Source organism: Stenella coeruleoalba (assembly GCF_951394435.1).
Source record: "Stenella coeruleoalba genome assembly, chromosome: 2".
Taxonomy (NCBI): Eukaryota; Metazoa; Chordata; class Mammalia; order Artiodactyla; family Delphinidae; genus Stenella; species Stenella coeruleoalba.
In genome coordinates, this window is record NC_137147.1 from 36,952,952 (window position 1) to 36,980,597 (window position 27,646).

At 39.2% G+C, this 27,646-nt stretch overlaps 1 protein-coding gene across 14 annotated transcripts in view; it reads right to left on the bottom strand.

Annotated features, from left to right (window-relative positions):
- The window catches only part of SYNE2 (spectrin repeat containing nuclear envelope protein 2), a 330,405-nt gene that overhangs the window by 108,083 nt on the left and 194,676 nt on the right, over positions 1-27,646 (bottom strand). For 13 of the 14 annotated variants that reach the window (XM_079912180.1, XM_079912176.1, XM_079912175.1 and 10 more), the window contains exons 54-64: positions 26,903-27,058; positions 24,379-24,519; positions 22,137-22,319; positions 21,243-21,380; positions 14,620-14,805; positions 12,841-12,963; positions 11,423-11,605; positions 8,972-9,103; positions 4,734-4,931; positions 4,055-4,129; positions 2,695-2,805 (exon numbers count right to left, since the gene is read on the bottom strand). In XM_079912180.1, the coding sequence (XP_079768306.1) occupies positions 2,695-2,805; positions 4,055-4,129; positions 4,734-4,931; positions 8,972-9,103; positions 11,423-11,605; positions 12,841-12,963; positions 14,620-14,805; positions 21,243-21,380; positions 22,137-22,319; positions 24,379-24,519; positions 26,903-27,058 (1,626 nt within the window). The remainder of the gene's footprint in view (positions 1-2,694; positions 2,806-4,054; positions 4,130-4,733; positions 4,932-8,971; positions 9,104-11,422; positions 11,606-12,840; positions 12,964-14,619; positions 14,806-21,242; positions 21,381-22,136; positions 22,320-24,378; positions 24,520-26,902; positions 27,059-27,646) is intronic. The other variant, XM_079912173.1, reaches the window with a different exon arrangement.

Sequence of the window (27,646 nt, forward strand, 5' to 3'; positions counted from 1 at the left end):
ATGGAAACAACCTAAGTGCCCATCATCGGATGAATGGATAATGAAGATGTGGCACATATATACAATGGAGTATTACTCAGCCATAAAAAGAAACGAAATTGAGCTATTTGTAATGAGGTGGGTAGACCTAGAGTCTGTCATACAGAGTGAAGTAAGTCAGAAAGAGAAAGACAAATACCGTATGCTAACACATATATATGGAATTTAAGAAAAAAAAATGTCATGAAGAACCTAGGGGTAAGACAGGAATAAAGACACAGACCTACTAGAGCATGGACTTGAGGATATGGGGAGGGGGAAGGGTGAGCTGTGACAAAGCGAGAGAGAGGCATGGACATATATACACTACCAAACGTAAGGTAGATAGCTAGTGGGAGGCAGCCGCATAGCACAGGGAGATCAGCTCTGTGCTTTGTGACTGTCTGGAGGGGTGGGATAGGGAAGGTGGGAGGGAGGGAGACGCAAGAGGGAAGAGATATGGGAACATATGTATATGTATAACTGATTCACTTTGTTATAAAACAGAAACTAACACACCATTGTAAAGCAATTATACCCCAATAAAGACGTTAAAATAAAAAATAAAATAAAATAGATAAACAACAAGGTCCTACTGTATAGCACAGGGAACTATATTCAATATCCTGTAATAAACCATAATGGAAAAGAATATGAAAAAGAATATGTATACATATATATGTATAACTGAATCACTTTGTTGTACACCAGAAACAAACACAACATTGTAAATCAACTATACTTCAGTAAAACAATAATTGTTCAAAAAAAAAAATCTACAAACAATAAATGCTGGAGAGGGTGTGGAGAAAAGGGCACCCTCTTGCACTGTTGGTGGGAATGTAAATTGATACAGCCACTATGGAGAACAGTATGGAGGTTTTTTAAAAAACTAAAAATAGAACTACCATACAACCCAGCAATCCCAGTACCGGGCATATACCCTGAGAAAACCATAATTCAAAAAGAGTCATGTACCAAAATGTTCATTGCGGCTCTATTTACAATAGCCAGGACACGGAAGCAATCTAAGTGTCCATCGACAGACGAATGGATAAAGAAGATGTGGCACATATATACAATGGAATATTACTCAGCCATAAAAAGAAATGAAATTGAGTTATTTGTAGTGAGGTGGATGGATCTAGAGTCTGTCATACAGAGTGAAGTAAGTCAGGAAGAGAAAAACAAATACCATATGCTAACACTTATATACGGAATCTAAAAAAAAAAAAAAGTTCATGAAGAACCTAGGGGCAGGACGGGAATAAAGACGCAGACCTACTAGAGAATGGACTTGAGGACACGGGGAGGGGGAAGGGTAAGCTGGGACAAAGTGAGCGAGTGGCATGTACATATATACACTACCAAATGTAAAACCGATAGCTAGTGGGAAGCAGCCGCATAGCACAGGGAAATCAGCTCGGTGCTTTGTGACCACCTCGAGGGGTGGGATAGGGAGGGTGGGAGGGAGGGGGACACTAGAGGGAAGAGATATGGGGATATATGTATATGTATAGCTGATGCCCTTTGTTATAAAGCAGAAACTAACACATCGTTGTAAAGCAATTATACTCCAATGAAGATGTAAAAAAAAAAAAAAAAAAAGAAATTCAATGCATTAAAGTAGCATATTGAGCTCAGTACAGGACCTCAAAATGTAGAAGGTAAAGTTCTTGCTTTTCATGAAACTGTGTCAGGTCTATGCATAAAACTGTGATAGGGCATAACGGAGGTTCAAAATGCTATGGGAAAACAAAGGGAAAGAGGCAGGCAGCTTCTTGGAGGAGGCGGAAGTTGTGATGGGCCTTTGTGGATGGGTAGGAAGGAAGTCCACAGGCAGATATGGAGAGAAGGGCACCCCAGGGAGGCAAAGCACTTTCTGAAGAGATGGTCTGGGCTCTGGGTCCCTCAGCTTGTTCGGAGGGGTAGGGCCATGGGGGAGGGAATTTGTTAGGGAAGGGGAAACTGAATACTTCTGAGGTAGAGAGGAAAGGAAGCTACCAAGAGAAAGAGACTGGAGATGCAGGTACAAGTGTAGCCCCGTGCCAGAGAGGAATGAAAGGACTGGCCTGGGAGCTGGGGGAGGGGTCAGCCCTGGTCAGGAGGCAGGCGCGGGAGGTGTGTGGATCATAATGATGAAGAGATCTTTCAGGAGCAAGGGAAAAACATCATCTTCACATCAGCATGTAATAATGATTTTCTAAAGTGAGGGCATTTGCCCTCTATTTTGAGAGACTGGAGAAGGTTTAGAAGGTCATAAGGAGGAAAAAGACTTATTAATTTACCTTCCATGCTACTTTGTCCAAAAAGAGAATGATGGGGAGACCTCTCACCCCAACTGCTCCCCAAAGAGTGGCATGTTAAATGCTTTACCACTATGGTAAACCTTTTAGGTGCTCCTTTCAGTTATGTTTTGTCAGTTTGGATTTTCACACATGGAGTGTTTCTCAGCAAAATACTCTCCTATTATCACTAAGTGCACAAAAGAAATGCAAGTAATAGGTAAGTACTCAGCTGTCTTTGCTTTGTGCAGAGGTAACACTGAGAAGCTTAAAAAAATTTCAACCCACGTAGGTTCCCTCCTGAAGCATTCTTTCAATAAGAAATTCTTTGCTTTGGCTTACTATCCCTGCCCATCCCCAGCCCCAACAAATATGATATGTCCAGTATTACCTGAACCATCGTTCCAGAGGACGAGGATGCCCTGTCTTCCTCCACATCCTTGTCATGTTTCCAGAGTAAAGATGGGGACCCGGAAGGTGGTTCTGCTTTCTTATCTCCACTCTGACACAGCAATCAATTGATTAGCAAAGGGAGGTGATTTCCTACCATCATAACAGCATCTTCCTCATCTCTTTTATATGACTCAGCTTACCAGGTAGTATAACCGCAGCCCTTAATTCCACCCATCCCCCATTTGTCATCGATTTCTTTGGCTAACTACATCACAGGAGTCCAAATGTGGTTGCTCTTCCTAAAGCCTAAAAAATATTCTTATAAGTTGGGATTCAGCTCATGTCACACAAAGGGGATCTTTAAAACCATGCTTTAGGAATTTGATCTGCTTTGGTACATGTAACCTCAAATGCTATCTTTAAAATAACAGCCTGATGAACATGTATTTTTTGATCTCTGTCAAAGACAAACAATGAATACTATAAACATATCAGTTCAGAGGCAAATACAGGTCTCAAATTAGAACTGCACTGAAGTACACTCTTTTTTTTGGTCTTGGTACCTCCTCCACTCTCACAATTCTCTGTTGTGAAGAGGCATAATCAGATCATAAAGTTGTCTGATGGTCAGAGCGTGTAATAAGCCTCACTTCTCCTTGTCCGACCACTCAGCCCCACGTATCCTAGTGATACACTGAAGGACAACAGGCTGTTCTGTGTGACCGTGGAGCTACTGAACAATCTATAAAACGAGCAGGGAGAATGTCTGGTGGCTACGTGTGAGACATTAAAAACTGTAAATTGCTGCAATTTTCTTCCCTTTCGCACAAGACCCACTATCACTTTAATTCTTAAAGTATGAAATGGAAATTGATATCAGGAAAGACAACTGGTAAAGGTCTCATCCAACCAGTTCTGATGGAGTAATAAGGATTCATAGTAGGGTTAGTTGCTAATACCATTCTTTGTGTCCTTGGCAATGCTGTTTCAGACTAAAAAAAGTAATTCAAATATGGAAAGATAAAGTTCTATAAAGCACACCAGGAGTGCCAACCAAACAGCAGAGAAAGTACTCAAAACTCCAGAGAAAGTACTCAGAAGTCAGGATACAACAAAGAATTTCATCTTCTCCCTTCTGCCAACAAGTGTGTCTGAATTACATTTATTCCACTCTGGCCTGAAGTAGGTTTAGATGCACTTAAACATTAATAACATAAGACAACTACTTCAATCACCCTTACAAACTACCAGCATTGAATTTAAAAATCCTTATGTTTCCATTCATTTTAAGATCTTCTCATTGACCTTTTAGAGACTACTGTTCTAACAAACTTGAACGAGAAAATCATTTTCCTTACTTCGCTCTTCAGGGAGCTTTCTTCCGCCTCTTCCTCGACGGCTGGCAGGAAGAACATGGAGCCCGTTCTGTTCAACTGAAAGGCACAGCACAAAGACTTGCAGCCGGGTTGCCGTTCAACGTCACCAGGATCCTGGCCTGGCCGCATTTTTATGTAGCTAATTTTTTACTGACTTTATCCAAGATGCCCACCCACACAAGAAGCCTCGGGGTCTAGCGACTCTCAGCTCATCCAGCTGAATATCATGACTCACTCAAATCTTAGATCTCTTTCATTTGCACTGCCTTCTGTGGCCCCTCATCAAACAATTCAAGAATGTGATTCATTGATGTGGATTCAGAGTGGGCTTAGAGAGGTGCTGGGCCCGTTTTTTGAGTTTGCAATGGGCTGTTTAGTAGGAAGATACTTCAAAGGGTAAATGCCACCCACCTACCCATGGAATTTCATAAGCACCTCCTTAAGTAACTTGTGCATAAGAATTCTGGGTTGAGTCCAGAACAGACACACCCTAAGGATTAATATTCACTAGTGAATAGTCTCAGGCAGAGTATTTCCACTTTTAAAAATTCCTTTACTATAGGCCATATACATAGATGCCACAGGCCTTCCAGGTGAAAAATACTACCAATTTAAAGCTCTTGTGGAATGTGGGACCAGCATTAACTAATGTCATACCCACCTTCCATTCAGAAGCATCCCTCTCAGCCCCTCCATCCTCGTCTGATGCTCTGGCTGACAGCATTTCCTCTTCTAATTCTTGCTGTTTTTGCTGAAAATGCTGGTGAAGTTTTAGTACAGCAGCCTTCAAGTCCACCAACAGGTCTTCTTTTTTCTGGTTCAAGCTCAGAATCTGCTTTTCCGTACCTTCGATTTCTCCCTGCGCAGAAAGAGTGTTTGCATTCCTTTGGGACGTCTGATACCTTTGCCACAGGAGCCTACTTCAATCGGTACAAGGGATGAAGATTTTTCTATGCTGTGCAGTTGGCAGAGGCAGGAGCCAGTCCCTGGTACAGTATAGTGCCTCTCTACCCGGACTGTGTTTCTAAATGACCTGGGGTGGGTTTATAAGCTCCCTTATAGGATGCCTTAGCCTCACCCGACACCTTGTCAATCAATCTCTAGGGGTCAAGTGGTGGCTCAGAAATTTGTAACAATCTCCACAGGTGACTGTGGTGTGCAGCCAGGGTTGCCACAGGACTGACTGACCAGAATCCGCAGGGTCAGGGGCCATGAACCTGCACTTTAACAAGTTTCCAGAAGATTTGTACGCAGACTAATGTTTGGGAACCGCTGAGAGAAAACGAGGCTAGAAATCTCACACTTTTATTATCACTTTTGAAGTCTTCTTTAGTATTACTAAATACATTTACTTTTTTCTCACAGCCAAAGCATCCTAACAAATGGGAATAAATAAGCCAACAAGGGCACTGTGAAGTGTAACTTGTTATGGGAATTATGAACAGATGATTCCAAGCTTTAAAAGATTACTTTAGGGCTTCCCTGGTGGCGCAGTGGTTGAGAGTCCGCCTGCCGATGCAGGGGACATGGGTTCGTGCCCCGGTCCGGGAGGATCCCACATGCCGCGGAGCGGCTGGGCCCGTGAGCCATGGCCGCTGAGCCTGCGCGTCCGGAGGCTGTGCTCCGCAACGGGAGAGGCCACAACAGTGAGAGGCCCGCGTACCACCAAAAAAAAAAAGATTACTTTAAAATTTTGGATGATTGACAACGTGGGAATAAAATTTCTTATACATGGTAGAAGTACAGATGCCCACTGTCTATCTAAAAGGATTATAGGATTATAGAATCCTAGATTTGGAGGAAATATCAGGTGTCGTCTTGTCTGGCATCTTCCTCTTTAGCACCTGAAAGGCATCATTCAAAGCCTGAGCTTTACAGCAAGTGCTGTATCAGAAGACAACCTGCTCCTTTTTAGCAAACCTTTCACATATTGGAATTTTGTCCTTAATGTATTCCTTAACCCCCCAGTCCATTCATTCATTCCTTTCTTCCTTATTTCTTTTTTTTTAAAAATTTATTTATTATTTATTTGGTTGCACAGGGTCCTTAGTTTAAGTGGCAGGCTGGCTCCTTAGTTGCGGCTCGCCAGCTCCTTAATTGTGGCATGAGAACTCTTAGTTGCAGCACACATGTGGGATCCAGTTCCCCAACCAGAGCTCGAACTGGGGCCCCCTGCACTGGGAGCTCGGAGTCTCAACTGCTGTGCCACCAGGGAAGTCCCATTTCTTCCTTATTTCTTTTTTTCCATCCATCCATCCTACAGATATTCATAGAATCATTAATTTTTTTTAGAGACAAAGAAACTCAACATGTCTCCACCTATAAGTGAGAGTTCTGAAGTCCAGAGAAAGAAGGTGATTTTTCCAGGGCTGCAGCTAGTGACAGAGCCTAGACCTGGACTTCTGACACCCAGCCCCCATGGCTCTTGTGCTACTGCACACATTCCGACACCAATACCCCTATTCTGTCTGAAGTTAAATTTCTTGTGATTGCTTTGGGAAATGATAACTTAATTAAATCTGAGTTGGCTGTGGTGTGTGTCCCTTTTCAATAAACACTAAACTTCAGAGGAACAGTGCCTCCCAACAGACGTTAATACTACAGCCATTAGAATAACACTTACAGAAACAGACTAGTCTGCAGAGCCACTAGCATTATGGAGACAGAGAAGGGCACAGAGCGGCCATTCTCAAAGTGGCATCTGCAGACCCTAGGGGGTCCACACTCCATAAGGTCAAGATCATTTTCATAATAATTCTAAAATGTTACTGGCCTTTCTCACTGTGTTGACATTTTTCTCTGTGTGATGTCGCAAAAGCAATGGTGGGTAAAGCTACTGACATAGTATGAATCAAGGCAGTGATATCAACTATATTAGTAGTTACTAGATGCTTCACCATCATGAATTTAATTGGGGAAAAAAGCCAGCTTCACTTAAGAATATCCTTGATAAAGAACATGTAGTTTTAATATTCTGTATGACAAAGTGGGAAGCCTGCATAAAGCACTTCTGCTATTACCAAAGTTTAATGGTTGAGGAATAACACTCATGTGATTAAGTTTCAAGCTAACCTATCCATATTTTTCTCATAGAATACTATTTTTACTTGAAAAAAAAAGATGGTTGTTAAACTATACATACATAAATACATATATATACATGTAATATATAGAGAGATTTTTCTGAAGAGGTAGATGTTAATATTAATAAATGTGAATTTTTTAATATCGGCTACTGAAATGTGTCATCATCTGGAGGATTTACATGACTAGTCAAATAGTATTTTCCAAATGATCAAACATGATGTTATAAAATCATGCATGGTTGGAGATCCATTCCAAGTACAAGACAGACCAATGGATTTTAGTGTAAGAGTATGAAAAGTTCACTGACATGGCTTCAAATTCCATTTAACAATGAACCTCTGAGTAATTCTACTTGTTGGAGTTTAGTGTAGTTTCAAAGAATGTCCACAATTATTCAAAAGGGTTATTAAAATAGTTCTCTCTTTTCCATGTACATGTCTTTGAGAGGTTAGATTCTCTTTATATACTTCAAAGAAAATGACATACCTCAATAGATTGAATGCAGAAGAAGATGAGAATCTAGCTGTCTCCTAGTAAGCCAGACTAATGAGATTTGCAAAAATGTAAAACATTGTCACTCTTCTCACTACATTTTACGATTTTGAGTTTTAATATAAACACAAGCTCTTTGGGGTCCTTTAATTTTTTTTTTTAATTTTATTTTGTGGACCTCAGAAACACAGAATTAGATTAATCATACTCCCTGCTTCACAACTTGTTTTCATCATTGTCCATGCATGGTATGCTCTTTTTTTTAATAATTTCTTTTTAAAAAAAATTTATTTATTTATTTATTTATTTATTTATTTTTGGTAGTGTTGGGTCTTTGTTGCTGCATGTGGGCTTTCTCTAGTTGTGGTTAGTGGGGACTACTCTTCAATGTGTGTGCAGGCTTCTCAGTGCGGTGGCTTCTCTTGTTGCAGAGCATGGGCTCTAGGCGCACGGGCTTCAGTAGTGTGGCAGTGGGCTCAGTAGTTGTGGCTTGCTGGCTCTAGAGCGCAGGCTCAATAGTTGTGGTGCACAGGCTTAGTTGCTCCGCGGCACGTGGGATCTTCCTGGACCAGGGATCGAATCTGTGTCCCCTGCATTGGCAGGCGGATTCTTAACCACTGCACCACCAGGGAAGTCCCTGGGGTTCTTAAATTTTTTAACGTAAAGGGAAATTTGACACTTTTACAATACTGAATCTTTAATACCCTGAGTCTGCCTTATTGAGTCCACCACTTAATAGCTGTCTGTCATATTGAACCCCTCTGTACTTCACTTCAGACATTAAGAAATTTGCCCTAGATCTCACAGCTGGAAAGTGGTGTAACGTGGCTTTGAACACCATAGTAATTGCGTGCCTACATCAACTTGATGGCAATAGAGAGTTAACATGCAAACCATTGTAACTGGGTCCACAGGACATTGTTAATTAGGGCATATGGAGAGAATGCTTAGTATACGGAACTCTTTATTACAACAGCATTCAGTCTTTACTTCTAAAGCCCAGCCTGCCTGACCCCTATGCCAGAAAGCTAGCTGGAAAGCCAGGTTGTCCAAATACCATGTGTTACATCAGCTTCTTTGCTACCAGCCAGAATGCACCAAGTTGAGGCTAAAGACACTTGAAGAGACTTCCATTATGATAATTATATAATAACCTATTTTATATAATAGGAATGAAAAGTAAATACACACATAAAATACCTTCAGTTGAAAGAGAGAAGTAGGAAATACACTGTATCATCAAAAAGGGCTTGTAGACACCAACAGCTTAGAAAGTGATTGTTGAATAAACTGCTAGAAAAATGAATGAAAGAAATATACCTGTACCTGTGGCAGGTTGGCAGCTCCGTCTGGTGACATATGTTCATGGGAGAATTCAGCTGAATAATTATTTAAGATGTGTTTCAATTTTTCTATTTCTTCATCGCATTCATTTGTCTGTTTTATGACTATCTATAAAATAACCCCCCCAAAAGAAGATCAATGGGCTACTTCCAATGTCTATCTCCATCACAAACTCCAATCAATTATATCAATACACAACCATACAGATTCCAATAGGAAATGGTAGCCTCAATACAGAGAACAACGTTTGCAAAGCTGGCACCTGACCTTCTTGCTCCACTTAGATGCTAGAGCACCTTGGGTTCAAGTCTAATTAGACATACGTTTGTTCTTAAGTATTCCCAGTCTAACGGGCTTATCCTGGGAAGCATTTTATAGCATGTTAACATAAAGTTGCTAAGTTTATGACATTACTGATATGTCACATACGCCATTTTAATACATATTCCTTGCGGGGCTCTCAATACACAGAAAGGTGACAATCCTGATTCAGGATGGAAAGGGCATGTGATTTGAGAAATGATGGGTGTTCCTGGTCCAGACACATCCTCAACTGGCACCCCTTGGGATCTGTGATATACATTTTATGGTAAGAGGTTGAGGTTTGAGAGCAGTCTGAGTTTGCAGAATAAGGCAAAACCAGAACAATACCTGGAATCTAGTGTTAAGGGAATAGTAGAGCTTGAACCTACTACCTGTGTGCTAAAATGATATGATCAAAGTGTGATGAAAGATAAAGAAACGGACTTCAAAAGAAAATCTAGATATTTCCTTGTGTGCTTCACAATGAAACAAAATGCCTTTTGAAACTACAAAGTTTCTGGCCAACACAGAATTCTTCCTTGTATTTTCTTTAATATTTAACTATAATTTTAGCTGCAGTCTGGAAATCAATAACTATGTTTGCTGCACACACCTGTTCCCCAGCCCTCAGTAATGAGCTAAATCCCATTACTCCCCCCAAAAGTAATTTGTCTTATTTTCCACAATGAGAGCACTTACAATTATCTAACACAGAAATGAAATGTACCATATTCTAATGATTTTCATTACCACTGGCTTACTTAGCTTTGAAATACCTGAGATGACATCTGATTTCCACTAACACAATAAGATGGAAAATTTTAGCAGCACAGTTTGATATCTAACTTGGCACAAAACCTAATTTCCTCTTCTACTGCTCCCCCTTCCATCTTGTGAAGGAGTCACTTTAAAGCATAGTTAGGACTGTTATTTTCTTTTTCTGACCAGGAGACCAATAAAGCACAAAAAGATTAAAAGTAACAGATCAAATTTTCTTTGTTTTTTTTTTCTTCTCTTTATATTATTAAAAAAATAGTACATTGAGTGCCAGATCTTTTTTCTCCCTGTGGGTGTTAGGAAATGATGTCAGCTGACCAGGCCAGAGAGACTACATGAGCTAAGACTCAAACCAGAGATTACAATATCCTCAAATCTTAGGAGAACAGAGTGACCACCAAATGTGAATGAAATTTAAGAGGGAGAAAGAGATAGCAATTCTCTTCTTATAACCAGGGGATGGATGGGAAGGAGGAAAAATAACCTTTCCTCTTACCCTGACACACCTAATCAAGAAAAGTAGGCAGGAGGGGGTGTCTACCAAGAGGGCTGAAAAGTCTGTGGCTCTTTCAGCAACTTTCTTTTCCTGTAGGAGTGGTTGTTGATATAGCAATACTAACCAAAGTAAAATGTAATTTCTATCTAATGATGATAATTCCTGCCTTGAGACAGGAGATCAATCAGAAGAATTTTAAAAAGCCCTCAGGGAGAGGCTAGAAGATGTCATCAGTTAGAAGGAAGAGACCTCGATATGAAGAATAATACTAGGGTCTAGAAACTCAAATTCTTTTCTTATCTGTACACAAATTAACCTCAACATACGTTCACTCTGGTCTTTCAGAAAGTCATCTGACCTTTGGACACTAGTCTCCTAATGTGTAAAAATAAAAATGGCAAAGTGTCTACCCTACCTGTATTGTGTTGGTAATAAATTGAAATGATCAATAGGAAAGCAACTGAGAGGTGTAAAGACATTATTGTGGGTCTGTCAGCCTCATGAGACTGCAAATGCACGGTTCAGGTTGAATCTCTTCCCACAGCATTTTACCCGTGTAGATCTTCAATAATTAAAGAATGGAATGAAATAGAACAAAACTAGACTTTAATGTCTTCAACCAGAACAAGAATAAGAGCTGAGAAAAATCACTTTAACCTCATTTGAGCAACAAGATACTCTCATATCAAATGCCACCTCCTGGATAATAATACTGGAAGAGACCAAAAAGAATCAACACAGGCAGCATCTTATTGTCATGGGAATTTGACCCGCCCAACCATTAAAACAACACCAGCTTTTGCTGAATATTTTCATCCAATGAGTTGGCTGTCATCACAAAAACCACTCACCTTTAATAACTCATTTTGTTCCTGAGTCACATTTTCCAACAGTTTTATATCTTGTACAAGCTGATCTGTCCGCTGAAACACAGGCAGAGGCTTCATTCCTGTCTGGGGTAACCTCAGTTCCACTCGGTAAGACACGATTTCAGCAATGGTTTTCTTCATGGGATGTATATTTTCCAGTATGACCTTAGATAAACATGGTACACAAGTGAAAAAAAAAAAGGCCACTCCTAAATCTATTCAAAATCAAACTTTAGTCTTTATAGTTTTGAGTTTTAAAACAGTGTCTTAGCTCAGGTTGAAAAGAACTAATATATTACCTGTGATCTGGCAGTTAGATAAGGTCTCAGGAAAGAATGCCTGGGGCAAGAGTACCCTCCCAGCATTACATGATGCCTTTGGACAACCCTTTCCTTCTTTCTCTCCCTCCCGCCTCTCTCTGTAGAGCTGTCATGTGCTTCGTGTGTTGTGACCAGGCAGTAAGCTGTGGAAGGGCAGGTACTGCCTCTTATTAACTTTCACAGCAACTGCACCCAGCACAGGGCTTCCCACATAATAGACCCTCAAAAAATGCTTATTGAATTGAACGGAACTGTCCTGCCAAATTTCCTAAGTCCCAAAACTGCACTTCTATTTTGTTTTAATGACATCTGATCCACAGATATCTGGATTTACATAATGAATAAATTAGGAGAGAGTATTCACTTTACTAAGTACTTCATATGTATTATTTCATTTAATCTTCACAACCACCCTAGGAGGGAGATATCATAACTTCCCTTTCACAGGTAAGGAAACTGGGTTCACAGAAGTTAGAAGACCCAGGTGAGGGCACACTGTAAGAGGCAGGGTCAGGATTAGAACCCAGGGCTGCCTGATCCCAAAGCCCATGCTCTTAACTGGTAGGCTGAGGGGGAAGCAACATCTGTATGCTGTTTAGTATGTCCCAGCTCCTGTGCTAGGGGCTCCGTATACATTATAATTGTCCAACATAATCACCACAATACCAATGTACAGATGTGAAAGCAAATCCAAGAAATGTTAACCAGTCACTCAAAGGCACACAGCCAGTAAGCAGGGCAGTTGGGGCTGGAACCCAGTTCTTCTGACTTAGAGGCTTAAGTGCTTAGACTATTAAACAAACACCTGGGTTTGACGTGAAGGAAAAACTACCAAACCTTGAAGTTTTAGGAAGAAATTAAATGAAAAAATAACCTATAGGAAAATGATAGATACATAGATAGCACTAGAAATATGATTTAAAATATGATATTTATAGTCATTCATATCTATTTCCCAACTTTACTTTGCTCTTACTTTAGCAAGATTAAACACTTTTTATCACATCATATTATTACACATTTTAAAATAGGCATAGTAAGTATTAAGAGAAAATATCTTTAATAATGATCCATGCTTACCTCCCCATGCTTAAGATGCTCTTCAGGTGAAAAATCAAATATTTCTTTTGATAGCAGGATAGCTTTGATTTTTGAAACTCTTTTCTCCATTGATTTTACTTCCGTTTCAATGGCAACCACATCCTAGAATTTCAGAAACAAAAAAACACACTCATGCAGTATATGTTATATGTTAATAATCTTTCTAAAACACAATTTACTGCCATTTACTCTATTCTCATATTTAACCAAAATATGTTTGCCACTTATATCACTTCAAAACTAACCAAGTGCTACACAGATAACGTGGACTGTTTTCAATAAAAATGTTGTTCTGTTAGTAATAGCATACCACAATACAAAGCATTGCTTCTACTTACTGAGTTAAAAGATCCTCATGGGGCCAATTTTCAATTATTTATGCTATGAGGACAAAAGTAGTATGCATCTGAACAAATTTTAAGTAAATTCTCAAATATCTACAAACTGTTTAGATTTACCTTTGGAATGTCTTTAAACACTTGAATACAAGTGGGTCAACGCTGAAAAAATTCTCACTACTTTAAGTAAAACGGTAAAGTCACCCTTGGGAAAGAAACACACAAGGAGCTGGAAAATTGACAGATTTTGGTGCCAATTCCCTAACAAACTTTTGCCGTGTGGAGAGTCACTAAATTACCTTATAACCTACTCAGATTAATATGAACAACAGATCATTTATCCAGTGGCTATTCTCCCATCAGTGTCAACTTCTAGAAAGTGGCCAAGAAACTTAAAGTGAAAATGCTGCAATTTGTGCTTTCAAACCTACATATTTATGAATATGTGCTATAAAACCTACATACTGAAGTCCACTCACACTGTAAGAGGGCCTTCAGACTTTTAGAGCTTTATGGAGATAAACTGAAGCAAAAATAATGCAGGGAATAGGAGAAACTACATAGAAATCATCAAAGGATTTCAAATTATCACAACTTGGAACCATTCAACATAGGACAAACATAACTTCATATAAGCAAATGAAGCAGTAATTATAGTAATTTACCTTCATATTATGAAACATTCAGTTATATTGAAATTATTTTCTATACCATACGTTTAAGAAAATACATAAATATATACAATGTATTTTATGGTAATTTCCATGAAAAGTTGTAGAAGCATTTAACAATTTTGGAATAAGCTTCAATAACCAAGAATATTTAATAAGTATGATTCTCTGAAGTTACATAAGTGTGGTGCAGGGAATGTAAGTGAGAAATAAAAGGTAAATTATTAAGACTAACTGCATCTGCCTTTGCTGTGTGACTCCATCCTTAAATAAATGCCTCACAGGTTTCGAGCCAAAATAAATAAAATTATTTAAAAATCCAGTGGTTGGGGCTTCCCTGGTGGCGCAGTGGTTGAGAGTCCGCCTGCCGATGCAGGGCACACGGGTTTGTGCCCCGGTCCGGGAAGATCCCACATGCCGCGGAGCGGCTGGGCCCGTGAGCCATGGCCGCTGAGCCTGCGCGTCCGGAGCCTGTGCTCCGCAACGGGAGAGGCCACAACAGTGAGAGGCCCACGTACCGCAAAAAAAAAAAAAAAAAATAGACCACTTCTGGACTGAGAATGGGGATATGATTTTTTGTTGTAGTTGCACTATAGGGTACAAAGTAAAATGTAATTCAAGAAATAACATAAATGAAAAATGTACCAGATCAATGTGTCTTCATAGAACTGATTAGCAGTATAACTCTAATTTACTAAATGAAATATAAATTTAAAATAAGAAGTCACATCATTATAGTGCTAACTTACATCAGCCATTTGTTGAATCTGTGGAAGGCTTTCTATGATTTTTTGTCGTAAAGCTACTATTTGATGACTTAACTCTTGTATAGGCTGTGCTAAAGTATCTGTTTCAAAAATTATTGACAAGCCTTCTAGATCCATGAAAATTGAATGCAAAAGATTGTGCTTCTGTTCTGAATCTTCCAAAGCCATCTAGATAATGGGAAACATGAAAAAAGAGAAACATCAAGATACTGGAAAAAGTTGATTGAAATTATATCAGAGAGAATTCTATAACTATGTATGGTGACGGACGGTAACTAGACTTAATGTGGGTGATCATTTTCCAATACATACAAATACTGAATCATTCTGTTGTACACCTGAAACTAGTAAATGTTGTATGTGAATTATACCTTAATTTAAAAAATTAAATCAGAGAAAATTTGAATTTGTCTCAACATTTCATACTCCTGTTCATTCCCAATTTCATAATAAAACATTGAACATTCTCTCTTGTCAATGGCAGTATATGACTATAGAATGTCTACCCCATTTTGGTGGGCTTGCAGCAGCTATGTTATACCAAGTAGCCCTGCTCCTCCAGCCATTGTTAACAGAATCAGAAACACTTGACCTATAAGTTCATCCCTCTATAATTTGGAATTAGGGTCAAGAAAGCCATTCATATATGTATCGCTGATTCACTTTGTTATAAAGCAGAAACTAGCACACTATTGTAAAACAATTATACTCCAATAAAGATGTTAAAAAAAAAAGCCATCCAATTGGCTGGACTTGTAATTTTGGGAAATGGGTTTGACAGAAATAGATAAGTGAAGTGGGGATGGGAAACGAAGAGGCAGTCCTGGTACAAGTGTCCTCCTTGGCCTTACCATCTGGAGCCACTGACTTCCATGAAACACCCCTATAGCTTGAGTTGACTTGAATAACTTGATACCAAAAGAGCTCTATCTGATAAAACCAAATATAAGTGGAAAACATCCATTTTTAGAATTCCTTAGACATTCTTCCTTAGAATTTTTCTTTTGTTCCTTTAATGATTATAATTATTAACTTTCAAACTTAAGATTTCAAAATATCTCAGCCACCTATTGGAAATATTCAACCTGCTAATGTAGTCTTCAGGTAATCCCATAAAAAATAACTGTTATGAAAAAGAACATTTACTTATGCAACCAGACTTCTAGTCACGAGTCCCCAAAATTAATCAGGTTATTCAGAATTTCATATTGACCTTATTCCAAATCTTAGCAGGAGAAAACTTGAAAGGAAAACAAAAACTTAAAACCAATGCTTTTTCCAATAATACTATTTACAATAGCATCAAAAACCCATAAAACGCTCAGGAATAAATTTAACAATTTACATTAAAGAGAAATTAAAGAGGACCAAAATAAATAGAGAGATACATCCTGTTCCTGGATGGGAACAGCCAATATGGTTAAGAGGTAAATTCTTGCCAAACTGATCTGGATTTAATGCCCTCCCAAAATTCAAACAGACCTCTGCATAGATATTGACAAGATGATTCTAAAACTTATATGGAAATGCAAAAGATCCAGATTAGCCAAAACAAATTTGAAAAAGAACAAAGGACTAAGTTGTAGAATTTATACTACCTGACTTCAAGATTTACTATAAAGCTGTAGCAATTAAGACTGTGTCATATTGGTAAAAGAATAGACACATAGATCAATAGAACAGAAGAGACAGTCCAGAAACAGACCCACATATATGAGAGGTCAATTGATTTTAACAAGGCACCAAAGTAATTCAATAGTGAGTCTTTTCAAAACATGGATAATCCCATAGAAAAAAAATGAACCTTGATTCCTGCTTCATACCATATACAAAAATTAACTTTATTTTTTTAACATCTTTATTGGAGTATAATAGCTTTACAATGGTGTGTTAGTTTCTGCTTTATAACAAAGTGAATCAGCTATACATATACATATATCCCCATATCTCCTCCCTCTTGCGTCTCCCTACCCCATCCCTCTAGGTGGTCACAAAGCACTGAGCTGATCTCCCTGTGCTATGCGGCTGTTTCCCACCAGCTATCTATTTTACATTTGGTAGTATATATAAGTCCATGGATTACAGACCTACAAGTAAGAGTTAAAACTATAAAATTTCTAGAAGATAAGAGGAAATCCTTGTGACCCTGGGTTAGATAAAGATTTCTTAGATACAACGCAAAAGAATAATCTATAAAAGAAAAATATTGATAAATTAGACCTCCTCAAATTAATAACATTTGCTCTCTGAAAGACAATATTAAGAGAATGAAAAGACAAGCCACAAACTAGGAGGAAATATTTGTTAATCACATGTGACAAAGGATTTTAGAATATTATATAAATAATGCTTACAATTCAATAATAAAAAGACAAATAACCCAATTAAAAAACAGGCGGGCTTCCCTGGTGGCGCAGTGGTTGAGAGTCCGCCTGCCGATGCAGGGGACACGGGTTCGTGCCCCGGTCTGGGAAGATCCCACATGCCGCGGAGCGGCTGGGCCCGTGAGCCATGGCCGCTGAGCCTGCGCGTTCGGAGCCTGTGCTCCGCAACGGGAGAGGCCACAGCAGTGAGAGGCCCGCGTACCAAAAAAAAAAAAAAAAGGCAAAAAACCCCCAAATAACTGAACTGACATTTCACAAATGAAGCGTACAAGTGATAAAAACATATGAATAAATGTTCAAATAAAAAAATCATTAGTCATTAGAGAAATGCCATTTAAACCACAGTGAGATACCACTACTTGTCACTGGAGTAGCTAAAATTTAAAAGACAGATACTATCGAGTGCTGACAAGAATATGGAGTCATCAGAACTCCAGTGGGAATGAAAAATGGCAAAGCCACTTAGGAAAATAATTTAGCAGTTTCTTAGTTAAATACCATAAGAGCCAGCAATCTATTCCTAGGTATCCATCAAATGAAATGACCTGAAAACCTATGTCCACACAAAGATTTGTATATGAATGCTCACAGCGGCTTTGCTCATAATAGCTGTTGCAGCTTCTAAAATGGCCCCCAATAATCCCCACCTCCTGGTACTCATGTCCTTATAATCAGTTCTCTTGAATGCAGGCTGAGCTTACTGATTTACTTCTAATAAGACATGGCAGAAATGATGAGATGTCACTTCCAAGATTAGATTATAAAAGACCGTTTCTGGGGCTTCCCTCGTGGCGCAGTGGTTGAGAATCTGCCTGCCGATGCAGGAGACACGGGTTTGTGCCCCGGTCCGGGAAGATCCCACGTGCCGCGGAGCGGCTGGGCCCATGAGCCATGGCCGCTGAGCCTGCGCGTCTGGAGCCTGTGCTCCGCAACGGGAGAGACCACAACAGTGAGAGGCCCGCGTATCGCAAAAAAAAAAAAAAAAAAAAAAAAAGACCGTTTCTGTCTTGGGAGCTCTCTCACTCTTTTTTAGATTGTTCATGGTGAAGGGAGCCAGCTGCCATGCCATAAGACAGTCTTGTGGAGAGGTCCTCACATCTGTGAATGGAAGTGGATCTTCTGAAGCCTGCCAACAGCCACATAAATGAGCCTGGAAGTGCATCCTGTCTCTTCCTTCACCCAAACTAAGCCTTCAGATGAGATCACAGCCTTGGCTGACACCTTGACTGCATTCTCATGAGAGACCTTGAGCCAGATCCACTCAGGTAAGCCATGCCTGGATTCCATAATTCTTGTTTTAAGCTGTTAACTTCAGGAGTGATGTGTTACAACGCAATAGATATAGAATACATAGCCCCAAACTTGAAATAACCCAAATGTCTATTAACTGGTGAAGGAATAAACATATTGCATATTTCCACAAATGGAATACTATTTAGCAGTCAAAAGAATAAACTACCTATAAATGGAACAACCTGAATGAATCTCGAAAACGTTAAGCTAAGTAAAAGAAGTCAGGTCCAAAAGACTGTGTGATTCTATTCATTGGATAATGTAGAGAAGACAAAACTACAGGAATAGAAACCAGTGAGTGATTACATAGGGCTGAACATAGGTAAAAGGATACTGACTGCAAAGGAGCACAAAGAAACTTTTTGGGGTGATGGAAATGGTCTTTATGTATTGATGGTGGTAGTGGTTACACAACTGGATACCCTTATCAAAACTTACCTAGCTGTACACTTAGGTGTTTTTTACTACCTGTAAATTATACCTTAATGAAGTTGATTTAAAGAACAAGTTGTTTTCCTATTTTCTACAATGACAATTTCTGTTTCAGTGAGTCTTCATTACAACAGTAGACTTCATGGAATCATCTTTAGGTTACAAAAACCTAATTTAACCAATGCAATCGAGGTGGAAGGTTATAGTGCGATTAAAACAGACTTTTAAACCTTAGTTGAGAGTTTTGACACTTCTTTAAGTCATTTTAAAAATCAATACCAGGTAATGTTAGAAAAATGGTAAAGGGTGCCCTAAAGTAGGACAACTATTTGCAAAATAGGAGCAAAGTGGGGTATTCACATGGGACTAGTTATTTATGACTTATTTCCCATTGGAAGATTTATTAGAATACATTCTGTGGACATCAGCCTGCATATCCCCTTGTCCCTACTTCCTCCAGCTAATAACCTAAGTTCTACTCAGTTCCATGTAAACAAAGGTCGGCAAAGGAGGGTGTCCTGAACAGTTTGAGAGATACTTCTACACTTTTACATTTGTGTCAGAAGAAGGCAGTAAAACTTCAGCTGTTTCTGCATATGTTCATTCTTGTACAGTTTTTAAAAAACTCCTAATAAGCATTTGAGGAAAAAAAAGCATCATCCCTCTCTTCTGTCTGCAAACTTCTTGAAAATGATGAAAGACACAGGTGATTTAAAATAAAAAGATGACATGCTTTGGGGATGTGGAAAGTCAACCCAAGAGGTGGGGGCAGAAATCACAGGCAAGGGGAAGAAAAGAAACAGGTAGGTGAAAATGCAGTATCTTTACAACTGTTACCACAGGAAAAAACTGTGCCAAGAAGTCTCACAGGGGAGGTATGAAGTCACTTGTTACTTAGGGACACAGTGTGCTACTTTAAAGATATAAAAAAAAAGAGTTGGATCGGTTTTGAGGTCTGATTACTCTAAAAATTGTTATAGGGGATTTCCCTGGTGGTGCAGTGGTTAAGAATCTGCCTGCCAATGCAGGGGACGCGGGTTCGATCCCTGGTCGGGGAAGATCTCATATGCCGCAGAGCAACTAAGCCCATGTGCCACAACTACTGAGCCCACGAGCCACAATTACTGAAGCCTGTGCACTCTAGGGCCCGCGTGCTGCAACTACTGAAGCCTGAGCGCCTAGAGCCCGTGCTCCGCAACAAGAGAAGCCACCGCAATAAGAAGCCCGCGCACCGCAACCAAGAGTAGCTCCAGCTTGCTGCAACTGGAGAAAGCCCGCAGGTAGCAACGAAGACCCAACGCAGCCCCCAAAATAAATAAATAAGCAAATGAATAAATAAATAAAATTGTTATACAATAAACCTTTTCCTAAGAGATTCTTTCTCATGGCTGAATAGTATGAGAGAAGGGAAATATGCCTTCACAATAAAATTTAAGCCAACATTCGGCATCCGGAAGATCTCTTGTAGTCACGGCCCTGAGTAGGAAAAGGCTTTCATTTGTTTTGCCTTTATAGGTTAGCATGGTGACACAGGGCACCTGTGGAGCAACAGGAAGGACAGGAAATTTGGAATCATGGCATGCTAGAACCGGAAGGAATGACAGATTAGTTTTCTAATGCTGTGTAACTAATTACCACAAACTTAGCAGCTTAAGATAAAACAAACTTATTATCTCATAGTTTCCATGGCTCAGGAGTCCAGGCATGGCTTAGGTGGGTCCTCAGCTCAGGATGTCACAAGGCTGCAATCAAGGTGCCATCTGGAGCGTGGATTTGTCTTCCGAGTTCATTCTGGTTGTTGGTAGAATTTAGTTGTAGGACTGAGATCCCAGTTTTCTTGCTGGCTGTTGACTGTGGGTCTCTCGGCTTTTGGAGGCCACCCTAGGGTCTTGGCTCCATGGCCCTCTCATAGTACGGCAGCTTACTTATTCAATCCAGCAGGAGAATCTCACTCTAGTCTGCTACCAGGGAGTCTTATAATTATACATCCATGATCAGTCATGTATTCATGGGAGTGACTATCCCATATCCTTTGCTATACGATGTAACCTAATCAAGGGAGTGACCATCTCATCACTTACTCATATTCCTGCCCACACTCAAGGGAAGGGGATTATATAGGTCGTGTACATCTGGGAACAGGACTATTGGGAACCATCTTGGAATTCTACAACCAAAACCATCACCACCATTCAGTGCAACATTCTTACTTCAGAGATCGGGGAAACTGTGGCCCATGGAGGACACAGTAAATTATCCTGAAAGATATTAGTTTCAAGAATTAGTTATCAGGACAGAAAGAACTAGATCCTGGTCTCCAAAATCCCTATCTAGAGCCTGCCACTCTTCCAAGCTTCCTTCTGCCATTTGGCATGCTTGAAGATAAGGCTGTTTTTTCAGGAAAGAAGGGGGTAAAAAAGCATTGTGACAATCAGCTAAGCCACTAATCATTATGTAGATTCTATGACACCCAGGAAACGCTGAAAGAACACTCACCTGAAGGGTGCTAGCGTGGTGACTCAGCGTCTTTGAAGAGTCATAGGCTGCAGGATCGGCCAGCAAACGACTGGTATTTTCTATCCAAGCCTCAGTACTCTTCAAAAGATCATGATACTCCTCCAGCTTAATTGTGGCCTGTGAAAGATAGGCAGTACCAAACTCAGTCTGATGGTTCCTCTTTCAGTGGAATGATTCTTAAGAACTGGTTGCTGTTAGTCAGTGGTGTCAGGCCTCACAGGGCTCCACACCCCACAGCTGGGCCACTTGCCCACCCCCTCCAGGTTTTGATCCTTCAACCTGTAAAACGAATCCTGACCACAGGTGGGAAGGATTTAAGGAGTTCTACCCCAACGCTATGGGCCTCAGCAAGGGTTCCAAGTTAGCTTTGCAACTAGTCTGGTTTCCGTTTTATGTTCCACTTTGAAAACTGGACTTACATTTGGTCCTCCTGTACCGGGCCTTGTCCTATATATACCAGTCCCTCTGAGAGTAGGTTCCTGCCTTGCTGCTGCTAGATCACATGCACAGCTCACCCACCGTGACCCCTACTTGGAAGGGAGGGCAGGGGTGTTTTGTTCCCAAATGAGGTTCTTTCTCTGGCTCCCTCCTGGGACTCTTGAGGTTGCCTGCCTGAAATTCCCTTACCTGTTGAGAAGCCCAATTCTCACCCTGACTCCTACTACTGTGGTCTGACTTTGGGATTCTTGCTTCTGCCTGTGCCAGCAGTCCCCTCAATGCCCGCTCGAACCTATGGTGTAGCTCTAGCTTCAGGTCCTAAAACTGGCAATTCAAGGGAAACTGGCTGCCTCTGAATATGTATTTTTGTTTCGTTTTAAACCCATCTCACTACTACCACATGCTCCGTGTAGCTATCGCGTGTTACAGCCATACCTTGTTAAACTGTGAGGTTCTATATTCTGCCCTCTGTGATACTTGCTGATACTGCTGGAAAGGAATCATCAAGTTATCCATCCATTCTTGAGCTTGTCCTGGGTCCTGTTCAACAATGTCCTGAACTTCAGAATCCAGCTCATTTAGCTTGGAGTGCCAGAGATCTAGCTCATCCCACATTGCCTGGGGAAGAAAAGGGTAAGTCCATTTGGATTGAAGATGTGTTGAGTTCTAAGTTTTCACACAGTATCTGTACTTGTAAATGCTACCAAAACAACATGACAGAGACAACATCCCAGGCAAAGTTTTTCAATTATGCCCAGAAACCACCTGAACTGAAAAACACTTTTTCTGAGGTCACTTAACTCTTACTGTATTCATTTCAGTACAAATTAGCTGTAAGGGGGCAGAAAGTCCTGGACACTTCCAGAGATGAATGACACCAAACAAGGTCAACGTAATCCTAATCTTTCAAGAGTGATGAGGTAACATTACATTTAAAAGGGCTTGGGTAAATACCTAACCTATTTAGACCAGTATATATATCTACTTAATCTAGAAGACAATTCTTATTAAATGCAAAAATAAAACTGATAAAAAGAAAATATCTGCTCTGACTCAGACTGACACACTGGCAGAAAATTCTAGCCACATGTATCAGTAGCAACTGCTTTTAGTTCAAGAAACCAATAGGCTGGATTCAAACCTGCACTTGTCTGGGCAGAGGAAATCTCAAAGGCAACATTCAATTATTACTTAATATCTGTGTAAGAACATAATTTCTAGAAATGGGAAAATCTGATTAGTTAGAGGGCTTATTGAGAGCCCAAGATTTTGTCCAATGGCGAGCCATAGTCTGACCTATTTTTATTTTTCAATTTAATTTAATCTTTTTAATCCTTTGACATCACATTTGTTTGGTTTAGAGGGGGCTGCAAAGTCAAAGGCAGGTATGATTATTTGTGAGCAAATCTTGTTCACCTTATTTTAAGAGAGTATACACAGTCTAATGTCTTCTCAATGAAAGAAGGACACATACAATAGGTACAATTATTTCTTTTAATATTTAGAATTATTTGTTTATTTTTACCAGAAGAAACACAGTCAAGTTAAATTAGAAACCAAAGAAGAGACTTAACTGTAGGGAGGAAGGGAACAGAGGGAAATGGGGTGATAAGTGAGACTTCTCTGAGGATAACTTCTTTAAAAATTGCAGTATAACTGACATATAACATTTTATTAGTTTCAGGTGTACAACACAATTGTTCTTTTTTTTAAAAATAAATTTATTTATTTATTTTTGGCTGTGTTGGGTCTTCGTTGCTGCGTACAGGCTCTCTCTAGTTGCAGTGAGTGGGGGCCACTATTCCTTGCGGTGCGTGGGCTTCTCATTGCGGTGGCTTGCCCTGTTGTGGAGCATGGGCTCCAGGCATGTGGGCTTCAGTAGTTGTGGCGTGTGTGCTCAGTAGTTGTGGCTCGCGGGCTCTAGAGCGCAAGTTCAGTAGTTGTGGCTCATGGGTTTAGTTGCTCCGCGGCATGTGGGATCTTTCCGGACCAGGGCTCGAACCCATGGCCCCTGCATTGGCAGGCGGATTCTTAACCACTGCACCACCAGGGAAGTCCCACAATTGTTCAATATTTGTTTCTACCATAAAGTGATCACCACAATAAGTCTAGTTAAAAATCCTTCACCATACATAGTTACAAAATTTTTTTTCCCTGTGATGAGAACTTTTAAGATCTATTCTCTTAGCCCTATTTTTAAAAGTCTCCATTCATATTAGAATATTTCCTTAAAATATAAAGTAGAATGTTTTCTACATGCAGGAGTTTACTTGGAAGTTAAGAGGTAGAATATTATGTTTATGTACAGTTCTACCTAAGACATTTTATAAGTGAAATAAATTTGGAATTTCTACTTTCCTCTGTTTCCCCCTGGCAGTCTAAAGAAAAGCTGTTAATACCATTTATAACTTACTGAAATGTTTTTATGTATCAGTCTTCCCAAGACAAGACCCTTCCCTAGTGAAAAGGCTGGTTCCCAATCATAGGCTCTCAGGAGTTGGGGCATATTCCCACCATGGAAAAACTGAGAACAATTCTTAAATGCAACCTTCTCCACCAAGCCTCTGCAGGTGACACGCTCAGTGAGGAGGGCCCGGTAAATCAGGGTTAGGATCCCTGTGATGACTGATGACAGGGAACATACCAAATGCTGAAGGAAGTTAAGGGAGGATGTTACCTTTTGAATTTCTTGAGCTTTCTCAATATTTTTGCTCTTCTGCTGCAACATCTTTTCGACATTCTGAAGCCCATTGTTAATTTCGTCTATTTTTCTACTCATTGAATATGATGGTGAGCTTTTCAAGACTTCATTGCTGATCTGTTTCAAAGGAAGAATGATACAATGGAGATGTTTTCCACACTCTATTCAGAGGTTCAAATGATAAAAGGGGTAGTCACAGTATTTTGAGATTTTACTCGTACAAATCTTTTAAGGGCTAGGGGGGAAATTCCAAACCGTACTGACGAATGCGTTAATGAGAGGGTAGATTAGTAGACTAGGAAAAGGCAGCTCTGCTGACCTGACCGTTCAAATCCAACCGGAAAAAAAAAAAAGAAAAGAAAACTGACCAACAGAAATCTGTTCAATGTAATCCACAGTATGTACTACAGATATGTGCTGTGTTGGGCAAAACTACTGAGGGGACTGTCTGAAACATACCCCAAGGGAGCAAATGATATTAAAAAATTCCTGGGAGAAAAATTATTTATTATACAGTTTCTATGTTTTATGAGAGAATCCTCTGCACAGATTTGTTTTCAATAAAAACAAACATTCTCAATTTGACGTAAAAGATGTAATTCCCATCTTAGTATTCATTTGGGTGAAATAACCTTCTAAAACTGGCTATTTCTTGCAGCAGAAAATCTTAGTTTTTCTCTGTGTGAATGTTTCTAGTGTATGTTTTCCCAGCAATTAGAAATCTAGCTGCTGAACAGTGTAATTTTTTTATCAGAACGATTTTCCGAAGAAATTAACTTGTACTAGGAAAGATAATAAATGAATGTTGAATGTATCATTTTTCAAATGCCTGATTAGTTCATGTTCTTATTTTTTTAAGCTATGTTGATAAGGTTTTCTCCAAACAGCCACTGAATAACCAAAAAATACTTAATGCTTTTGTACTCTCCTTTTAATTAACCTTTTTAAAACCACTATATCTGTTCAACCATTGAGACTAAACCTTCCAATGCAGATACTTTACAGATACAGAAATTGAAACACAGGCTAAAGTCATCATGTATGACTTGCTTAAAGTCATACATCAAGGTAGTGGGTGAATTCACCCCAAGAAGCCCAAGCCACCAGACGCCAAGGCCCCCAGGCTCTTTTCACAGCACCAGGTCGTTGATACTTTTAGATAATGTTTTTATTCCACAGACCATACCACAGTCAAGATTTTTTAGAAAAAAAACTAATCCTGTATTATTATTATTATTTTTAATCACTGTATTAGCTTTTTATTGCTACATAACAAATTACCACAAAATGAAGCTTTCTGATATTTTGGGCAGTTACTCTTCTGGCAGAAATGCCTATCATTTTTGTATATTAGGAGAGATCATGATTTAGGTAAAGTATGCAGCCAACTGAACTGCACAGAATGGTATTGTGTCTGTTGCCTGGATCCTACAGTCACATCACGCAATAAAAGTAAGTTTTTATTGGTTACAAATATACACAGATATTAAAGTTACTGTTGAAATTTTCAACCCTAAATTTAAAAGGTAGATTTTGATTATTAACTCACTTTGTTAGGGATTTTCACATGAAGTAGTCAGGAGAACCAACTGAGTTTCTCTCAAAACATTTAGTATTTTCTTAAAATAAAATCAATAGTGCATGATTCTTGAGGAAGTTCCTCATAATAGATTATCTTGTATGTCAAATCAACAAGATTTGTTATAATATATATTAGGAGTTTACATGTTTTTTACATGGGTTAGATTTTCCAAAGAAATTTGTCGCAAGTTTGAACCTGATTTTTTGTGTGCAATTAATATGTTTTATTTACTAAATTATAGGTATTTTAGGCTTCAAAAAGCAATACAAAAATCCTTCTGTATTCTTCTGGACCAAACAGAATTTTGTTCTGTTGGATCTGGGCAGCCTTTAAATAACGCAATAAAATTGTCTTGCTAAACTCCTATGTCTCCAAGTACTATGAACCATTTCCCATTCTTTCTTCCAACCTGGACTTCCAGGTATAAAGATTTGCCTGGGTATGCTTTGTGAGAATTATGTTACCATCATTATTAGAAAGACACCGTGTGTTAAGTGCTACTCCTAGTAAGTTATGAAACGTGTGTTCTTATTGTTCTTGGTTGCAATTTCAAAGTGTTAAAAGCAAAGTATTATTCATGACCAAAATTTTAAAGTGATTTTCTGGAGAAAAAAAAAGTCAAGTAAAAGCCAATATATAACTCTATTTTTAAATGCAAGAGAAGAAAAACTAAGCATCTTCACAACTAAAAATTAATAGACTAATTCTGTTACCTGTGTCACTTACTTAGAGCAACTCCGTCTCAGTATCAATACACAAAATTATCACTCAACTAAACTCTATAAAAACAGACATTAAAAAAAAAAAACAGACATAGCTGAAATCAGGGCAAATGAAAATGTGATCTTAAATGATATGTTGTTCTTTATATTCATTCACCTCCATAAATAATAATACGAATACAAACATTATTATTACCTTCTCATCTACGTCTTCTAAAGCTTTTCTGCATTCTTCCACCTGGGATTCAATCTCTGCAGGGACTATGGTGTACATTTCAGAATACTTGATTCGCAGTTTTTCCATAATATTCTCAAAAGTTAGCTTCCCTTTCTTAAGAATGCTTTGAAGCTCCTAAAAAATCAAGAGAGTTTCAAATGCTCACAGGACAGAGAAAAAGTTTAACTCTAAAAATGCAAGCAGCTTTCCAGCACATCTTTATGATTTAAATGAGCAAACTTTGCATGACAAAACCTCACTATTGATACAAGCTGATTAAGCATGAGAGATACTCAGTTTGGTCAGATGATGCTTTCTAATTTGTAAGAATTAAACTTGATATCTCTCCATAGTGTCAAACCATTGTCCTGAAAAGACATTACAACATCTCCTGCCTCTAAAGTACCTCTAGGATTTAGTTATATCTCAGTAGCAGTCTCCATCTAAAAAGCTGCAAGCAGCAAAAAGTTTCAAAGAAGTTTTATTTTATTATTAACTTGTTGCCATTTCTGCTTCTTCCTACATTATCATCACAATGATTCAAGGCCACTAAAAGCCCTGTGCTTGAAGCAGAAGTGTCTGCTTTCATGTAATTAGACAGCCCAGCACAGCTCAACTTCTTTCAAAAGGGAGGGTTCCAGTTCCTTGCAAAGAATGTGGGGTTTTAGGAGATAAAAGAAACCTGAACAAATAGTCTATTGGTCGTGGCCTAGAAACAGAATC